Source organism: Numenius arquata, chromosome Z (genome assembly GCF_964106895.1).
Source record: "Numenius arquata chromosome Z, bNumArq3.hap1.1, whole genome shotgun sequence".
NCBI classification, from domain to species: Eukaryota; Metazoa; Chordata; class Aves; order Charadriiformes; family Scolopacidae; genus Numenius; species Numenius arquata.
Window position 1 is genome coordinate 81,892,759 of NC_133616.1, and position 17,374 is coordinate 81,910,132.

Here is a 17,374-nt window from a genome sequence, read left to right on the forward strand (position 1 = left end):
GAAGAAGAACCATTTGCACTATCACAAAAAGTAAGATGCTTGCAGATTCTCTAGATGTTTACGATGTTTCTGCTGATTTTCTGTTAATGCGTGTGACATCCTGGTGGGACTGTCCGAGTGGATTTCTCAAGATTTTCCCCTTGGTGTACCTTGGGGAAGGCAGAAGCCCTCAAAACACCTCTTTTTCCCTTTGTGGAATCTGTGGAATCATTTTTTTTTGTTACTCAAGGAGGAAAACATTCTCAGCATCCCTACCGACTTAGGGGCAATTATCCCTCTGCAAGAGCACTACAGAAAATGACTTCTCCAGAAGTTTGGCTCGTGCCAGCCGCTATCTTCTACAAACTCTTGACCTGAATGGAAAAGTCAAAGAAAAATGCAGCTCTCACTTCAGATCTGGCAAGGAAAGCTGCAGCCGCAGCCATTATCTCCTTAATAATAGGACCCAGTTTGAAAAAAAACGAGTAAATGGTTGCTCATGGAGCACTGCATCCACCAGATGAGAGTCAACAAAAAATCCCCAAAAACGTGAGGGGTTGTGAGCAACTACAAGCAACCTACGGGGCAACTGGAGTTAGTGCGGCTGCCCTTATCCTCTCTTCTTGTGTAATTTGTGATAAAAACCTCTGCTAACGAAGTTCACCAAGCTGTGCCATCTTAGAACTCCTTGTGGCCTGCAAAACTTGCTCAGGACAGAAGTTTAGAAGTTGAAGGATGAGTTACAAAGATGATGAGGGGACTAGAACTCTTATGAGGAAAAGCTGAGGGACTTGAGTCTTTTTAGTCTGGAGAAGAGAAGACTGAGGGGGATCTGATCAACGCCTATAAATACTTAAAGGGAGGGTGTCAGGAGGATGGGGCCAGCCTTTTTTTCAGTGGTGGCCAGTGACAGGACAAGAGAGAACGGGCACAACCTTGAACATAAGAAGCTGCATCTAAACATGAGGAGAAACTCTTTTCCTTTGAGGGTGGCGGAGCCCTGGAAGAGGCTTCCCAGAGAGGTGGTGGAATCTCCGTCTCTGGAGACATTCAAAACCCGCCTGGACACGTTTATGTTCAACCTGCTCTGGGTGGACCTGTTTTGGCAGGGGGGTTGAACTAGATGATGTCCAGAGGTCCCTTCCAACCCCATATCATTCTGTGATCTCTCCATGCTCAGCTTCATGCCATAACCATCATATTTACCTCGAGACTGGCATTGTAGGAGGTTAAGTGTCCTCCTGAGCTACAGCCATGGTGCATGAAGGTGTAGCCATGAACTTGATGGGAGGCCAGGCGCAGAGAGATCAACATGGACCCAGATGCTCTTCCCTTTGGGCTGCTATTCCTCTTGTACAGGCCTGTGGCTCAGCATGGACTTCTTCTCACTTGCCCTTCTCCTCCGAGCTTGGGGCCAGCTGGGTATCTTCCCAGTGCTTCTCTGTTCATCCTGCCCTTCAAAAACTGCCTCTTCGGCCTCTGTCACCAGCCAAGACATTGTGGTTTTCCTCTTCGCTGAGCTCCAAGGGCACAGTTAAGCAAGGCTGTGCTGGACGTAGCAGAGATGGCTCTGGCCATGTCACCAGAGCGTTCTGCAGATGTTCCTGAACCCAGCCAGAGCCTCCACACGTTGAGGAATATGTAACATTAACATTGGCATTTCCTGACTTTTGATGACTTAACTTGACACAGAAACCTTCCCATGAATAAACACAAACCAAAAACGTTTGACACGACAAACTTAGTGTTGAAAAGACTGCTCTAAAATAAGTCAGCAGAGGAACATTTGGTGCACAGTGTACTCCAACGTGGTATTTTTATTTGCTTGGAGGTTCTCAACTTCCTCAAAGTTGCATGGGATTAATTGGGGAAGTGATAGACTAGTTGGCACAGTTAAACTGTTGTTACTGCAAGCTCTGAAAGATAAGTGCCAGTGGATTTCAGTGCCATGGATCATGACATTCCCTTAGATGCCATTTCCCGAGTTCCACCAGACATCACTGCCCTCCACAGCAGGTCCCAGGTACTCCAGATCAGTATTTTAACACTAAGTCCAGAGATACAAGACACATTCACAGTGTGGCTTTTAAATATGGAATGACTGTTGGACCTTGATACTCTTCTACAACAGACAAGACTTAAATGCACCACCAAATGACTCTCTTCCTCCCCCAACATCAAAGCATGAAAAGACAAAAAAAATGGGAATCTGCATCCTGTGATACACCAATGGAACTACCAAAAAGCACCAGGATAGGTGCAAGTCCCACAAAACACAGAGTTGATGCTGGGGCCAAGCAGACAGTTCAGAGCTTAGACCTTACCAAGCTGTGGACTCCAAGCCATCACAATTACTGTTGGTTGGTGAATATCAAGAAAAGCCAGCAGAACTTGCAGTACCCTCAGCACGCAGAACAGCAAGAAGCTCCCATTCGCCAGCACAAAACAACCATAGAATCACGGAATTGTGTAGGTTGGAAGGGACCTTTAAGATCACCTAGTCCAACCCCCAACCTAACTCTGATAAAAACCATCACTAAACCACGTTACTAAGCACTGTGTCAACCCATCTTTTAAATACCTCCAGGGATGGTGCCTCAACCACTGCCCTGGGCAGCCCATAATGGTTTTGGAATGCAAAAATCTCCTGAACAACAAAATTTAGAGAAAAAGCAAAGCCAAACATTGAGACAGCATCACCTAAATACTATGCTCGTGATGATCATTTATTTTTCTTTTTTTCAGTGCCATTCTTCCAATCTGAGCAACTTAAAAGACCTCTCCAGTTCACTGGCCTGTGCTTGCGGAGCATCGTGCTGTTATCCAGCCCGTAACAAGTACTGACACATCTGCAAGAATAAAGTTAGATTTTTTTTCAAGTACCTCACAAAAAAACTGGAAATAAGACCTCAATCCAGAAGAGACAAAGCGCATCTTGCTGGAAGAGAAAAGTGACACCTATCGAGAAATAATTACCGTCTACGAAGGAACCGAACGGTGACATTCCCAAAAAAGCCAGTTGTTCAACAGCCACCGCAGAGTATTAGAAAACTGGCACATACAGAAAAAAGATGTGATTTTGGGAGGAAAATTTTTTTGATAACTATGAAGAGACCTTTTAAGTTCTTTATCACTTTCACTGTCTGCAGAAAAACGAAAAAGTCCCGGAAATGTTCTACATCAGAAATTAAAAGCAAAGCCAGAAACTGCTCAAGTGGACAATACCTGTAGTGTTCCTAGAAAATACTCATTAAGAGCAGCTCATCGGCTCAGTCCCAAACACTAAACCTTTTCCCTTAAATATTCACCTCCTAAACAAATCTGCTAAAATTGCAAAATACCGGTTTAAAGTTTGGTTACATTTGGTTTTGTTGCTTGGGTTTTTTTGTGGTTGTTTTTGTTTGTTTGCTTGTTTAATGGTAGGGGTTTTGAAAAAAGTCTTACATTTTATGTGGGGTTTTTTGATTCTAAAGCATTTTACTTGACCTGTAAGAAATTTGCTGTATTTATTCCCATGCAAGATTTTCTTTTGCATGGTAGAATCCTTAAAGTCTCATTTCCCCCTTTCCTAACTATTATACTTAAATGATTATAAATGAGTATACTTAAATGAATATAAAAATATAAAATGAACATAAATGAAATAATATATAGCAGAATTTTTCTCCATAAAGACCAATTTTCACCCTGCAGACATTTCACACCATTTACTTTTTGAGCAAGACCCTGTTCATAAAATCTGCCTCTACTGTAGTACAAAGGAAGTTTTACTCAAACTTTAAGACTGAGACATTGACTGAACATTAGGATGCCTACAATTTCCTGGCAAACGCCAATTACTCCTTCACTGCCACAAATTCCATGTTAATTCCAGCCCTATCATTTTTCATTATTATATTTTCATAATTGCTTTTGGAAAAAAATAAAATCAAAATGAAAATAACTCGAGAGGAAGAATGTCCTTTCCTAGCAAAGGCTATTTGTAAGAGGTCTCTCCGAGTGAGAGTGGAAATACCAGCTGATGAACACAGACCCTAGTGGGGTTCTACAGGAGACGTCCATTCATGTTATTCCATCACTTATACGGAGTCACTGCCGGTCATTTTGAATTGCTTTCTGTATGAATGGACTAGTATTGATGGCTTAAAAAAGGGCAACTCAGTATCTCACAGATAAGAATGTTACAATACACACTTGAAAAATATTAGGAAAAAAAAGACCTATTAACTTTGATGACCTTAACCTCTGAGTTCCGATAAATTCCAAGCGCTGATTGTTTGTGCAGGGCAAACCTGTTCATAACCTCAGGATTACAGACAGTTAAAAGGCAGCTGCTTTTCTGGCAATAAAGATGAACAACCAAGATTTAAAGTTACGTTTTTTTATATATAAGGAGAGTGAAACTTAAAGAAGAAACCTGAGTTGATATGTAGGAAATGTGGAAGATCAACCCACAAAAAAGCTCTTCTGGAAGACACTTGGCAAACTAGAAATCCATCCAGTCTCTTCAACTACTTTAAAAGTTTATTCCCTGTGATGCTTTTCTTCTGACGAGGTATTACAGAAAGAGCACTTACTCATCGTGAACAGTTGCCACTGTCTCCACAGCCACCAGAGCTGTAGATACTGAAGAGAGCTGCTGGCTGACATCTGGATGATTTAAGCACATTTTGATACAATTTATCATCATGCCCTTTGCTATCACACAGGGGTAATGCAGAATTTATAAATTTCATCTTTGAGGATGCAAATACTGCTCATTTAATGCTATCACTCATCTAGAACAGTGGAAGTGCAAGACTATAATGAAAAAAAAAAAAAAAATCTTTTCCCTGAACGGTTTTACTTTATAATCCAGTTCAGATTAAATTACAAAAAGAAGACTCTCAAGTAGCAATTGTAAAGAATGTTTTATTAAAATGGAAGTTTGTCAAACCTTATGTATCAAAACTAAGGCCACAGCTAATACTAACACAAAGTCAACCTCAAAAGGTTCTTATGATACAATTTAGAAATCCTATACAAAGCTATTTTACAAATGAGTACTCAAACATTCTGAAATGCAGCATTACTTACTTGTTCTAAAATGATATATCATTTATTCTAGTGATAGTATTTATCGATACAAAATACTGAACTATCACTGCATATAACCTGTCTTTATTTTGGTCCTGTGAGGAAAGTAATTTTCTGCATGACTCCAGCTACAGAAATAAATGGAAGTACAAAACATCGTAATGGAAGCTGCCAATGATTCCCCCCTTTTGTGCTGAGTTCATTTCTTCTCTTCCGATGCTAAATATCTCCAGTCATAATAGCAATGAACTCTTCTTGATTGACTGTAGAAAAAGAGAAAATCATTAGTAAAACAGCAAACATTCATAAAGCATAAAAGAAAATAATGCATATCTGCATTATACTTTTTACTTAAAGGTTTCCCAGTTAGTATTTGTTATGTCTGATCCATTACTAATCACGGTCTACAGGTTTGGATTTTTAGCTTTTAGAACAACCGAGATTTTGCACTTTTTTTTTTTTGTCACGTAAAAGGAAAAGTCAGAATGCAAGTTTAATTATGTGGAATACTTAAGCCAGAATCTAGCTCACAGATAACGAGCTATTATTTCTAATTATGAAAGTAGAAATATTCTAAAAGTAAAACAAGATAGAAAAAAAACATTGAGAAAAGTATATAAAGAATGGCTATGCAAAACTTAATACTTTATTATGATGATTTTTTAAGATTTATAAAAATGTTTAAGTGTTTAATGTTAAAATGTTGAAATTTTATTAAGTAAGTGCTTCTCGTGCAACAATGCTGCAGCTCCAGCTATGATCAAATTTGGGTTTATTCTTAGAATCATGATTCAGACACATCCACCCCCCACACCCAAACCATGGTATTCCTCTCTCTCTCTCAAACCTGTAACACTCGCCAAACACACAATGAATTTTAAGATCATTTACAAATGATTCCATAAATTAGCTAGAATGAAAATGGACTTTTGACAAGCTTTTCCCCATCTGAACTTTCTTCATTCTTCAGTTATAATTAACAGAAATTTTATACAAATGTACTTGAAGAAATTAAGACATAATAATAAATTAATTAGCAGTCATTAATTATTTTGCTGCACTTATACCTGAGCTATTGACCTTACTCATATGTTAAAACAGAGCCACTGTAAAAGAATTAACCAATGAACACGTTCACTCTGCAACTAATTACTGTAGCGGGGAATGATTAGAGTAAGTCAGTGGTACGGAAAAGACCACACACGTATGAAGAATTCTCACTGACCATTATCTGTCCCAGCCAATGTGCTTAAGCTATTCCTAAACAAAACACTGAAAAGTAAGAGCTACGTTCACAGCTAGAAGAAAATGAAACATATTCAACTATGTTAAAGAATATATATTAAAAAAAAAAAAAAACAACCTAAATCTGCCCTGTTGGGACGCATTTAAAAAAATATGAAACAAGTAGATTTAGCCTAGCTTAGGACCCTATACTCTGAAATATTAGTCCATCACATAGCTACATCACATTCTACTACACATAAGTGCTATGTTGTCTGTATGACTGCAATTCCACATCTTTATCAGAGACAGTAACAGCACAAACGTCCTCCCCAAAATATTCTCTGGTTTAAAACATCTTTGTTAAACAATGCTGTGAACTGGAAATGTAGCATTTTAACGACACACAGATTCTGTAACATTCCAACAAGCTGCGAAGAGAAGCGTGGTTACAGTTCCCAGTAAGGCAGGTAACCCTAGTTAATCCTCCTCAGGATTAATGGATCTGCTCACAAGATAAGGGCAATGAAATCGGAAGCAAACAGAGTCTTTCCTAGCATCAGATTTCCCTCAATTCCATGACGTAAGTAATCGTAAGAGAATGAACTAGTATCACAGCTAATATGAAGAAAGAAAATGTTAATTTGGACTCTGTAGACTGAAGGAAGCATATTATTTCAGTGGAGGTTTTTTTAATTTTTCCTAATTCTGTGCCAAAATCTGAGACCTAGGACTGGATCGTGTCTCCTACAGATGCATCCACACAAGATAAAAACTATATGAACTGACAGCATGGAGTTTCTAAAAACAGTCACACTCCAAAACAGAAGTCATTCCTAAGACCAGGAATAAGAAAATAAGGTTATTTACACTTTCAAGGCCAACAGAAAAATGTCAAAAATATCTTCTTATACAGAAACTTATGTACAGTGTACCAGTATAGCTCAGTGGGTTCAAGCAGCCTGGGTATCACACGACAGACTTTATTTCACTATGAGCAAAACAATGTTCCAAATGTAAGAAGAAAACCACAAGTGGTATTATTCCTATATTTGAAGCGTCAATTAGAAATGCTACCAACTAATAGTTTCAGAATCTTTTTCTTGGCAGGAAAAGAAGGAGAATTAGATGACAGTGAGATTTTGCTACATGACCCAGATGTTTGAAGCTAAACGGAACAGTGATTCACAGGATTATTTACTTTTTCAGAATGAATCTTAAAAAGCTAGAAACAGCATCAGTTTTCTTTCAAGAACAGAAAACACACAGTAACTTAAGGATAAACAGCACCATGTACAAACATTATGCTGTCAATCTTCCATATTCGATCTCGTGCTTGACTGCTCTAACAAAGAGAATGAATGGATGAATGAATAAGAGGAAACTGAGCCACCCACTCTGAGCTGATCAATTTGAATTCAAGTATGTAGCACTAACCCAAAATAATTATGATTCAGAAACCTTCCTGAAAGGAGCTAACGGTCTACACTCAATTTGTAGCGGCCAAATAGCCACATGACAGAAAATAACCCATGATTCTAGCATCTTGGTTGGCAGCTCCAGGAGGGCAACCCAGAAAAAAAAAAAATGTGCTTGTAGATGACTTCTACTCTTGCCCACTTCTACAGCTACACCCTCAAAAAATAAAAGTAACATGAATCTGGGGGGGAAAAAAAAAAAAAAGGAAAAAATAAGAGTAAAGCTAGCAGTGCAGGGTACTTACAACTCTTCCTTTTAAAAGCAAAACAAGGTCAAAATTAAAGTATCTACCTAGACCAGCAATCAATCTAATGGACTGAGAAAAGAGGCATCACTCCTTGCCTGCTATACGCCTGCTGAAAAAGGAAATAGTTACCCTGTTGTCTACCAGAATTATCAGCTGCTATTGTCAGCTGTGTCAGTGCACAGAGAGGTGCCTGAAAACAGGATTTGCAGCTTTCACTATACTGACCTGCCTCAATTATCCTATATGAACCACTGAGAAAAAAACAAAAATCTATTTTCTCAGAATGCAGCTCCAAGAATATCTGATCAAGCAGTGAGATAGTTCAGGGATTGAAGCAGCAAGAAAAATAACACTTAAAAACCTAAACTGATGTTTTTCTCCCATTTTAGCTCCCTTAAACATCTCACCTGTGGGATCAGATATCGCCAGTGGAAGAAATGGGTGGGAAGACACAGCTGGGAGTGTGGAGGAACAGCAGGATTATGCACTATGGGTCTATTAAGGAACCATGGCCTCCGACCATAGAGAGAGGTCAGAAAACAATAGCTCCAAGAGGAAAGAGATCACACACTTTTCTCAACACTTACTTTAGCAGTAGCAGTGTCAACATTAAAACTCATCTGTCAGTTGAATCACTGACCTTTCACTATCTTTGTCTATTTACATCACTGCAATGGAACAAAAGGTTCTCATTTCCTCACCACTGACCACGCTCAAAGTGTCCTGTTCTCCCTCTTGAAAGAAAAGGAGTTGTTTCACTACTGGAGTAATTGTATTCCTGAGTGTGGAGTAACATCTATCTCAAAGAGCATCGAGGGGAGGTGTGTCTGTCACAAGGCTGACAAGACCACCTTTTTTTATTTTCACTAGTATTGCAAGCTTTGAGTCCAACAGATGTGATGGCTCACAAATAGAAATACTGTTGTAACTGGAAAAGTTGATGAACTGCTGGTGAAATCTCAGACATAAGTCACCACCCTGAAAGAAAAACTCAGCAGTAGGTTAAAAATGCAGTGTTTATTTACATGGTCCCAAGTGAGTGGTCCCCTGAGACTCAGATATTAAGGTTTCTGGTGTAAATATGAGGGTGTTTTCAAGTCAATGAAAAAACACCAAAGTTTCGGTGCTCATGAAGATTTAATAAGCATAGTATTAAACTGGATTGGTTAATTCATTCTTTATCTAGCTAATAAATCCCTCTGCAGTCCACTCTGTATGGACCTTGTCAATTGCCCAGAGCCATTTTTCACAGTGTTTCTCAGCGCTCTTAAATTCAGAAGTACATTAAAGACCCATCCAAGATGATCCTGCATAGACCCAGGGTACAGCCAGCACAATTTATTAGCTTAATACTCCATATCTGACTAACATGCTGAAATTGCAACAGTGACATGTCACCACGTAAGAAATACTGAGTAGGTTTCTCTTAGCACTTTAATCCTTTTACCGATTTAGAAGGAAAAAACGATGCAATGTAGGTACATAGTATCTCCCATGTACCAGTTCAATTACTTCCACCTTCAGCTACACTTTCACCAATCTTTTAATATCCATTAGTTTAATAAGAGTTAGTGGTAAATCAACTTGAGAAATCAGCTTGATTTTTAGCCTCCAAGACATGTTTCCAGGACTAGTACCTGTCAAAAACAACAATTTCCATTACTTACAGGTTAAATTAAGTTTGAGCTGAAAGTTATATAGAAGGATACCAAAAAGGACATTTTCACAACACAACTACATTTAGGAAGGGGAGAAAATTAAGAACAGACTGTATGAGCTTCTATTTGCTAACACGTACTTTCTCCATCTCCATCCTTATCAAATTCTTCAATCATAGCCCGTAGTTCTTCATCAGACATATTTTCACCCAATTCTCTAGCAACCCGGCGCAGGTTTCTCAGACTTATTTTACCAGAGTCATCATCATCAAACAATTTGAATGCCTTGAGTATTTCTTCTTGTGGGTCTCTGTCCAATATCCAGTCTGTCACTGTAAGAAGGATATTTAAGTTAGACTAAAAAAATTCTGAAGGGTAAACTCAGACTGACCTCAGCAGACTGAGGCAATGTGACAAACCTACACTTCTGATTTCGCCTGTTCTTTCATTTTTATATATTTCAATTCAACGTGCATATTCATTTGGCTGTTATCTGACCTGTCTTTCCCATCTCTCTTTTCTCAAGCTGAGTTTCTCTTTGGGACAAACCTGTTGCAATGGAAAGCTACACAGCTATTTAAACACACTCATGCTTTCAATGCACTTTCCAACAGAAATTAAAAGGATACACACGCCTACTCTGTTCCAAACTTACCTTTCAGCAGAAACATCAGCTCTGAGAGATGCAGACATGTGGTTCTTTTTTTTTTATTTTATATGTTTTGATCAGGATTAATTTTGACTTGGAGAGAACACTGAAACACTACGTAATGAAAAACATTCACATGGAACCTCTCTTTTAGATAGAAACCCACACTAACAAGAAACAACAACAAAAAAACTAAGCTGAGGGGTTATGAAAAGGACACTGCTATGAGCCGCAAGTTGTTAATTCTGAAAGGATTAATCAGTCTTTATTATTGCTTTTATCATTTTTCAGTTTCTGTAACAGAAAAGACAAACTTGACACGTAAACTATTTTTCTAGTAATTATTCCAGACATTTCTGGAACTAGCCATAAATATCTTCATATCTTTGTACCTGCTAGTCGTGTATTACAGGGCTTCCTATTTATGACTTTAATCAAGCCATTAAAAACACATCAACCCCATTTATGCATAGAGAACCACTTAACATCTGCTACTGTCTGCAGATGGAACGCCTGCTCTGGCTGAGCAAACTTGACAGGGAAAAGTCAGATTCTAGCTCATATAAGCTCACTACAGCAATGAAATTTATATGTCTGTATAAATACATCAGATCTATACTAAATTTAAATATTTGCATTTAAGACAACTACACTGCACAAAAAAATTAAATCATTTGAAGTACTCTACCTTTTGTGGCAAAAAGACACCTGCAATGTTAGCTGAAGAACAATAAAACACTAGTTCTTTAAATACTATAGGTAGCACAACTGTACAAAATAAGACAAAATGTAATTGCATCTTCATACATTTCAGATGGGCCACTCCTACATGTAAAACCATAAATAACATTAAATTATGAGAAACTGATGGCTCAAGAATTGCTTAGCTAAATTCAGCAGCTTTTCACAATTAAAGCTTCTATAACCTATTTCCTCTAACTCCCTGATCTTTCTTCTAGAAGTGGTATCACGTTCAATTCTGTGTCAGGGTCATATTGCGTCATAGCAGCACTCAAATATGATTCAAGTTTTGGGACAGGTTTGATGGCGTTCCAAGCATATATAGTGCTTTCTACAAGAAACTTCCTAGCTTCTCACAGCCCTAATTGACTGCCCGTATTGATAGCCAGGACAGAACCAGGAAACAATGAACAATGGCAGGACTGAACATCAGGAATTAAGAAAGAATTATGCAGTAATTACAGTATATTCAGTAATATAATATCATACTACAATGATGCAACTGTAATATTATTATTGTTATTAAATCAATACTCTCACTTTTTTTTATTTTTTTTTAACTTAAATCAGGACTGATCACATGTATTTCCCTGTAGGATTTATTTTTTGTTCTTTTCTGACTTACAATTTGCTATAACCTGAAATACACCTACAAAAATATTATCTGTCACTAACAACACATTTTGTCCAATCCTAAACTGTTAATTTGTTAAAATTTACCACATTTCAATCAATAGCTGGTTTGCCACATTAAGTAGATTGCTACTCATAACCAAGAGGAAATACACATGTGCTACACTGGGGTTCAGAAAAACTTTCAGAAATCTAATACCTTGAACAAGTGGACTGGAATAATGAAATAGAGAGATAAAGCTATACATGGAGAAATCCAACATAGCTGATTTTTTTGGTAAACGTAAATTGTATGCAGAAGTATAATCTGTATGTAACAACCAAAAAATCTTCAAAGAAAATGCAACTTTAATCATTAAAAATTCTGCAGATCACTACATACTCAAAGTATGTCAAACTGCACAATGCACAATCTTCAGATGAAAGAAACAGCCTAATGAAATTCCACTGTTTTTATCAATAGTTGAAAACACTTGAAGTACAATATTTAACATCTGCTTCAATTTCTCTTATCTTTCGTTATATATGAAGTCTGCATTCAGTTTACAGTTTGTCTGTGTACACACTCCTTCCCATGAAATTCAACGCCAAACACTTTTTCCACAGCAGGAAGGAGAATATTACAAAATCCATAAACAACACAAGAGTATCTATATTTTAAGTTAGCACTTATTCCTTTGTGTAAGTTTGAAAAAGATTAGGACTGTGTATACTCTATTTCCTTTTATGCTGTGGCTATCATTCATCTTTACATATCAAACCGAGTATTGGCAATACAAAGATTTATTTTCCTCCACTATTGATTTTTATTCAGAAAAAAAATTGAATCTCCCACTTCTATTTCTTAATAGTACTAGATAACTGAAAAAGTACACAAAGTACTGATTCCAAATTGTAGTCACTACTATAGGCTAAGTTTCGCTAAAGGTACACAATCAAACACATACCAACTTCATTAAAATCTTCGAAGGTGATCTTGCCTGTCGCTTCTCGATCATAATCTTTAAGTATTTTCAGTACATCAGCTTTTTTCACATCAAAACCCAAGGCTCTCATTGCCACCTTTTGGGATAAAATGGAAGTGCAACCATATATGAAGATTAAAATACGGATTTAACAGATTTCTTTTTATTTTCAGTAATTACCTTATTGCCCAAGAAATAAGGTGCATATTAGTTGTTTAGCAACGATAATAAATAAAACAAATAAAAGGAAAAAAGCTTTGGATATAAAAATTGCCTAAAACTACTACTAGCAAACGGAGTATCAAGTTACTGTGAAAAGCTAGCATTTGCATTTTCAGGGACTTTACTGACTGGACCAAACGCTTCTTAGGTCAAGTAGATTTATTTTTTTTCCTCACTTCCAAAAACATTTCTAGTACTGACCTTTTTTCAAAGATAAAACTCAAAATCATTCTTCAAATTACTTTTCTTCAGTACTCATACTACATGTCTATGGGTTTACAAGTTCACTTACAGGTGACTTCACTGCTTTTCCAGTGAACAACAAACCAACCCATTTTTCATTTTTCAATTAGGTTAGGTGTACATGTTTTGTTTTCCATTTGAACTGGCAATTCTCAACACAAACCACCTTGATCTTCTCCAAATTGATGAACAGAACCAAACCAGAACTGGAAAACCATAATCTTATTGGATGTAGCCATTCAAAAAAATCTATGCTATATGCTGATTTTGTAGAGAAGGAGATAGTTCTTTTATTTATATATTTCTGTTCTTCTGTAGTATTACCTTCAGGAATATTTAATTAGACAGCTAAGAAAGAGTTTTGCAAATAATCATGACAGTTAGGAATTCAAAGCACACCACAACTGGGAAAAGCGTATCGACAATCCAAAACAGTCCCAGTACCACCCCACTCACTGTGGCTTCCAGCAAAGACAAAATACCTGAACTCTGAAATAAAGAGAAGGGCATTGCTCTACCTAGGACATTCCTGTAAAAACAATTAAAGTAAAAGTAAGACTTTTTTTTCCCCCTCTTTGAGTTGCTTCGTAGAGCTAGAATGTGGAGCCAGCAGGTTGGATTAGGTATTCCTTCCCAAAAGAATCTCACCCAGTATGCGGCAGAAACACCGGCCTCTCCAAAGCTGCTTTTTGCAGTATAGTGCAGTATAACTATAATCAAATTCGTAGAAGATTTAAAGAGCCTTTAATAAATGCTATGTACTTCTTCTAGAGACTTGTAGGTAGGAGGACTCACTAGGAAAAACTGCCATGCTAACCTCTATTTGCTGATAGCTATTAACTGAAGAAGCCTCTGTGGCAAAGGGAAACTACTGAGCCTCCCATACGTGCAGCAAAAAGTACACCTCACCCCTACAATCCATAGGCTCCCTGGTGAAAAATGCCAAGTGGGTAACCTCTGGCTTGTAGTCAGCAGTTTTACAAGTTTGATTTCTACCTTTTACCTAAGAATCTGAAACCTGCGGATTTTCACAACACCAAGCTTCAGATTATATAGTGCCTTTAAAAAGGACCAAACAGCTTTTCAAGAGCTTTTCCTACTTAGTCATCTGTCCAAGCTAAACCCTGGGGAGCATTCAGACCAGTGTTATGCAGGATGCTAGAGCAATTCTGTCACTGCATCAAGCACAGTGTGGAAAGAAAAGCTCATTCTTGCACCAATGCAGTACTTCCTTTTGTTTTTCCACCCCAAATACCCTTGCTCCTTTAGCACAATCCTTAGATCTTGAACATGGAGTATTCTTTAAAGGTACAGCAAACATCTTTAAAACTCACTAAGAAACAGACACATATTATCCTCCATACAATTGTTTAAATGGAAAAAAACTTTTACCTTTAATTCATGATAATTTATTGCTCTATCTTTGTCTGTATCGAACAACTCAAAGGCATCTTTAATTTCTTGCTTCTGTTCCTCACTCAGTTCTCTTCTCTTCTTCTTTTTAGTTTTGTCTACTGAAAGCTCATTCCTATATAAGAAGAAAGAAATTAAGTGCAATTAATTTCTACTGGGAAGATACCACTGCAGATAACATTTTCCACCAATAAGAAACTTGCCGTAATTGCACAGGTCCCATTCAGTATTTTCCCAGGTTGCCCTCCCAGTTTAAAATAACACTTGAAATAGACAATTCCTTCCAGTGAAAGCTGAATGACACCTCCACTCCCCACCCGAAATAAAATCGGCACAGCTGTTTTGGTTAATAAATAACAACACTAATAGCAGGTAGAAAAGCTACAAGTTAAAAAGAATACTTGAGGTTACAAAACAGATTCGCAATTGAAATGATACAACTCCTGAAAACACTTTATTTCTAAACTGTAGCTTAGAACTAAGAAAGTGTTTTGAGACAGCCAGGCTGCTGGAGGCTTAACTAGCCAGACAACTGGGTGTCTGGCTACTAAACTGGGTGTTAGGTGCACAAATCGGCTTTGTTGCCAGTAACAGTTCTTAGATAAATGGCATTCATGGATTCTTTAAAATCTTTTAAATCGTGTGCACACACACACTATTCTAAAGACTTTTTGCTCTGTTTCTGGTATATACATAAGAGACAAGTCCCCCAGATCAGCAAATCTTGCTCAGGCAGCACTCTTTCCCTTGGCTAGTCTAGAAATAAGATGAAATTATCAGATAACAGACAGAAAACACATGATTCGTATACTGGGAACAACAGCTGCAAAAACCTAGACAGGATAGTACTGATTGTTAGGTCCCAGTCGGTTTCTCACATTGATAAAAGATACTTCGGAACCAAGCTAGTAAAGTGTAAATTTTGGCATGAATAAACCACAGTTTAAGCAATGAGACTGACTGCTGTATCCAGAGTAACTGCTTGGTAGATGTCCACTTCAGAGCAAGAACTTTTAAAAAAAGGAAAAAAAGAAAAGTACATTAGAGATAACAAGTGATATCAACTAAGCCTGTTACAGTACTCAAGGTACAATTCTTGGTGTGAGTGTTAACATGCTGGAACTGTTCCACTGGGAGACTGGGGAGCCTCCCCCATCATCAGAAATTTTTGGGACCCAAGCGGAAAAGGTGCTCAGCAACCTCATTCAGTTTTATGTGGGACCTGCTCTGAGCAGAAAGGTGGACTGGATGACTTCCAGAAGTCCTAACTATTGTGTAATTCAGATTATGCTGTCAGGAAAAGGCTTTTTTACACTTATTTGTCTATTTGCACCAGAGACAAAATGTGTACTGTGTCACCTACTGTAAAATGCATTAAAACTACTGATGAGTAAACAGAAATCTGCTTTTTAAGGATATTTATTTTCCAAATCTCCTGTAATAAGCTGCTTTTTCTTCTCCTTTGTTAAGGATTTGCTAATTTAGTCAAACTCAAAGATTAAACACACAGCTGGGATTTAGCTTTCAACAACCACTGATCTACACCAGTAAGAATTCCAAATATAGACAAGAAAAGCGCAAGCTGCACAAGCTGGACCCACCTCAGACCACAATATTCTCCAAGAGTGAGAAGTCGTTAGCAGACCCGTTGGGACAGCGTGATTTCACACAGACTTCGGATTACTATAGCTTTTGGAAGGTCTAAAATAACTCTGAGCTGGCTACATAATTAGGACTGGGAGAGCAGCTCAGATCCAGGGAGCCCGTGTTTTGTGAGCTGCGATGATGAAATCCATTTAGAAGCCTGAAAGCAGATTAACGCCGAACTCTTCAGAAAGAAGGATCTGGCTACTCAAGTGTTTATTTAGTGCTCAGCATAAAAGGATTTTTTTCAAAAGATAGAGCAGGACTTAAACGCAAGTACTTTAGTGCTACCTCTTCTACAACCATTTCTACTGTATGAAGCAAGAAGTTCTCAAAACTTGAAAATTAAGGGTCACAGATGTCATATATGTGTATTAATTATGCCTGAAGACAAGGATTTGCCAGGTATGGACTTCACAGGCCCCCTTTATAAAACAGTTACTGAATGTGAATTAAAAACAACATAAAACCCAACAGCCTAACTTAACAGGTATTAAAAAGCTTTTTGAAGTTGTTGTTACTTCAGGCAACCCAGAAGCGAACCTCTCGGCGGCAGACACCAGGGGCCTTACCCTCCCTGAGCAAACAGACGGCTGCGGGGCCTCATCCGCCCACGGCCCCCTCCGCAGGGATCAGACAGAAGCGGCGGGAGGCTGCTGCCGACCCTCACCGCCGAACACCACCCAGGCCCCGCCGCTGCCCCCCTCACTCCGCTTCCCGCCGCCATTTCCCCCCGCCCTTCCTCCCATCAGGGGACAGCGGCGCCCTAAGGGCGGGCGCCCCCCCGGGGCCTGAAAGAGGGCGAGGGGGGAACCGCCCAGCTTATACCGACCTCAAGGCCAAGCTCATGCTGCCACCGTCCCCGAGCCGGGCCGCGGAGGGCCGGGCCAGGCCAGGGCGGACCGGTCCCCACCACACCGGACCGGGCCGGGCCGCGCTGTCTGCCCCGCCACAGGGCCTCACCGCGCTCCCTTCCCCTTGGAAACGCGGCATAACGCCGCCGCCCGCCAACCCGCGCCCTCTTCGTCACGCCGCCGCCACCTGATTGGGCGCTGGCGGCGATCTTCCCGCCTCCGAGAGCAGAGAGGCTCGATTATTGGCTGGAGGGCTGCCGCTCAAGCCCAGAGGGGCGGGGTGTTCGGTGCGGGGAGTCCGTTACCCAGAGTACCGCGCGGCGCAGACAGACGTGAGGGGAGGTGAC

The 17,374-nt window shown here is 39.1% G+C and overlaps 1 protein-coding gene across 1 annotated transcript; it reads right to left on the minus strand.

Moving 5' to 3' along the window:
• Positions 1-4,871: 4,871 nt before the first annotated feature.
• CETN3 (centrin 3) lies at positions 4,872-17,153 on the minus strand. The gene is made up of 5 exons (XM_074166026.1): positions 17,006-17,153; positions 14,509-14,644; positions 12,634-12,748; positions 9,804-9,995; positions 4,872-5,318 (listed from the first exon to the last, which is right to left on the minus strand). Exons 1-5 carry the CDS (start codon positions 17,020-17,022, stop codon positions 5,275-5,277), a joined length of 504 nt encoding a protein of 167 aa, XP_074022127.1. The 5' UTR covers positions 17,023-17,153; the 3' UTR covers positions 4,872-5,274.
• Between the last annotated feature and the right edge of the window lie 221 nt (positions 17,154-17,374).

Bases quoted from the DNA above. Each gene is read 5' to 3' on its own strand.
- CETN3 (XM_074166026.1), bottom strand. The intron at 12,749-14,508 runs GTAAAAGTTTTT...TTATCCCAAAAG, and splicing joins TAAATTATCATGAATTAAAG to GTGGCAATGAGAGCCTTGGG. The intron at 5,319-9,803 runs GTACGTGTTAGC...CTTTTTCTACAG, and splicing joins TAAGGATGGAGATGGAGAAA to TCAATCAAGAAGAGTTCATT.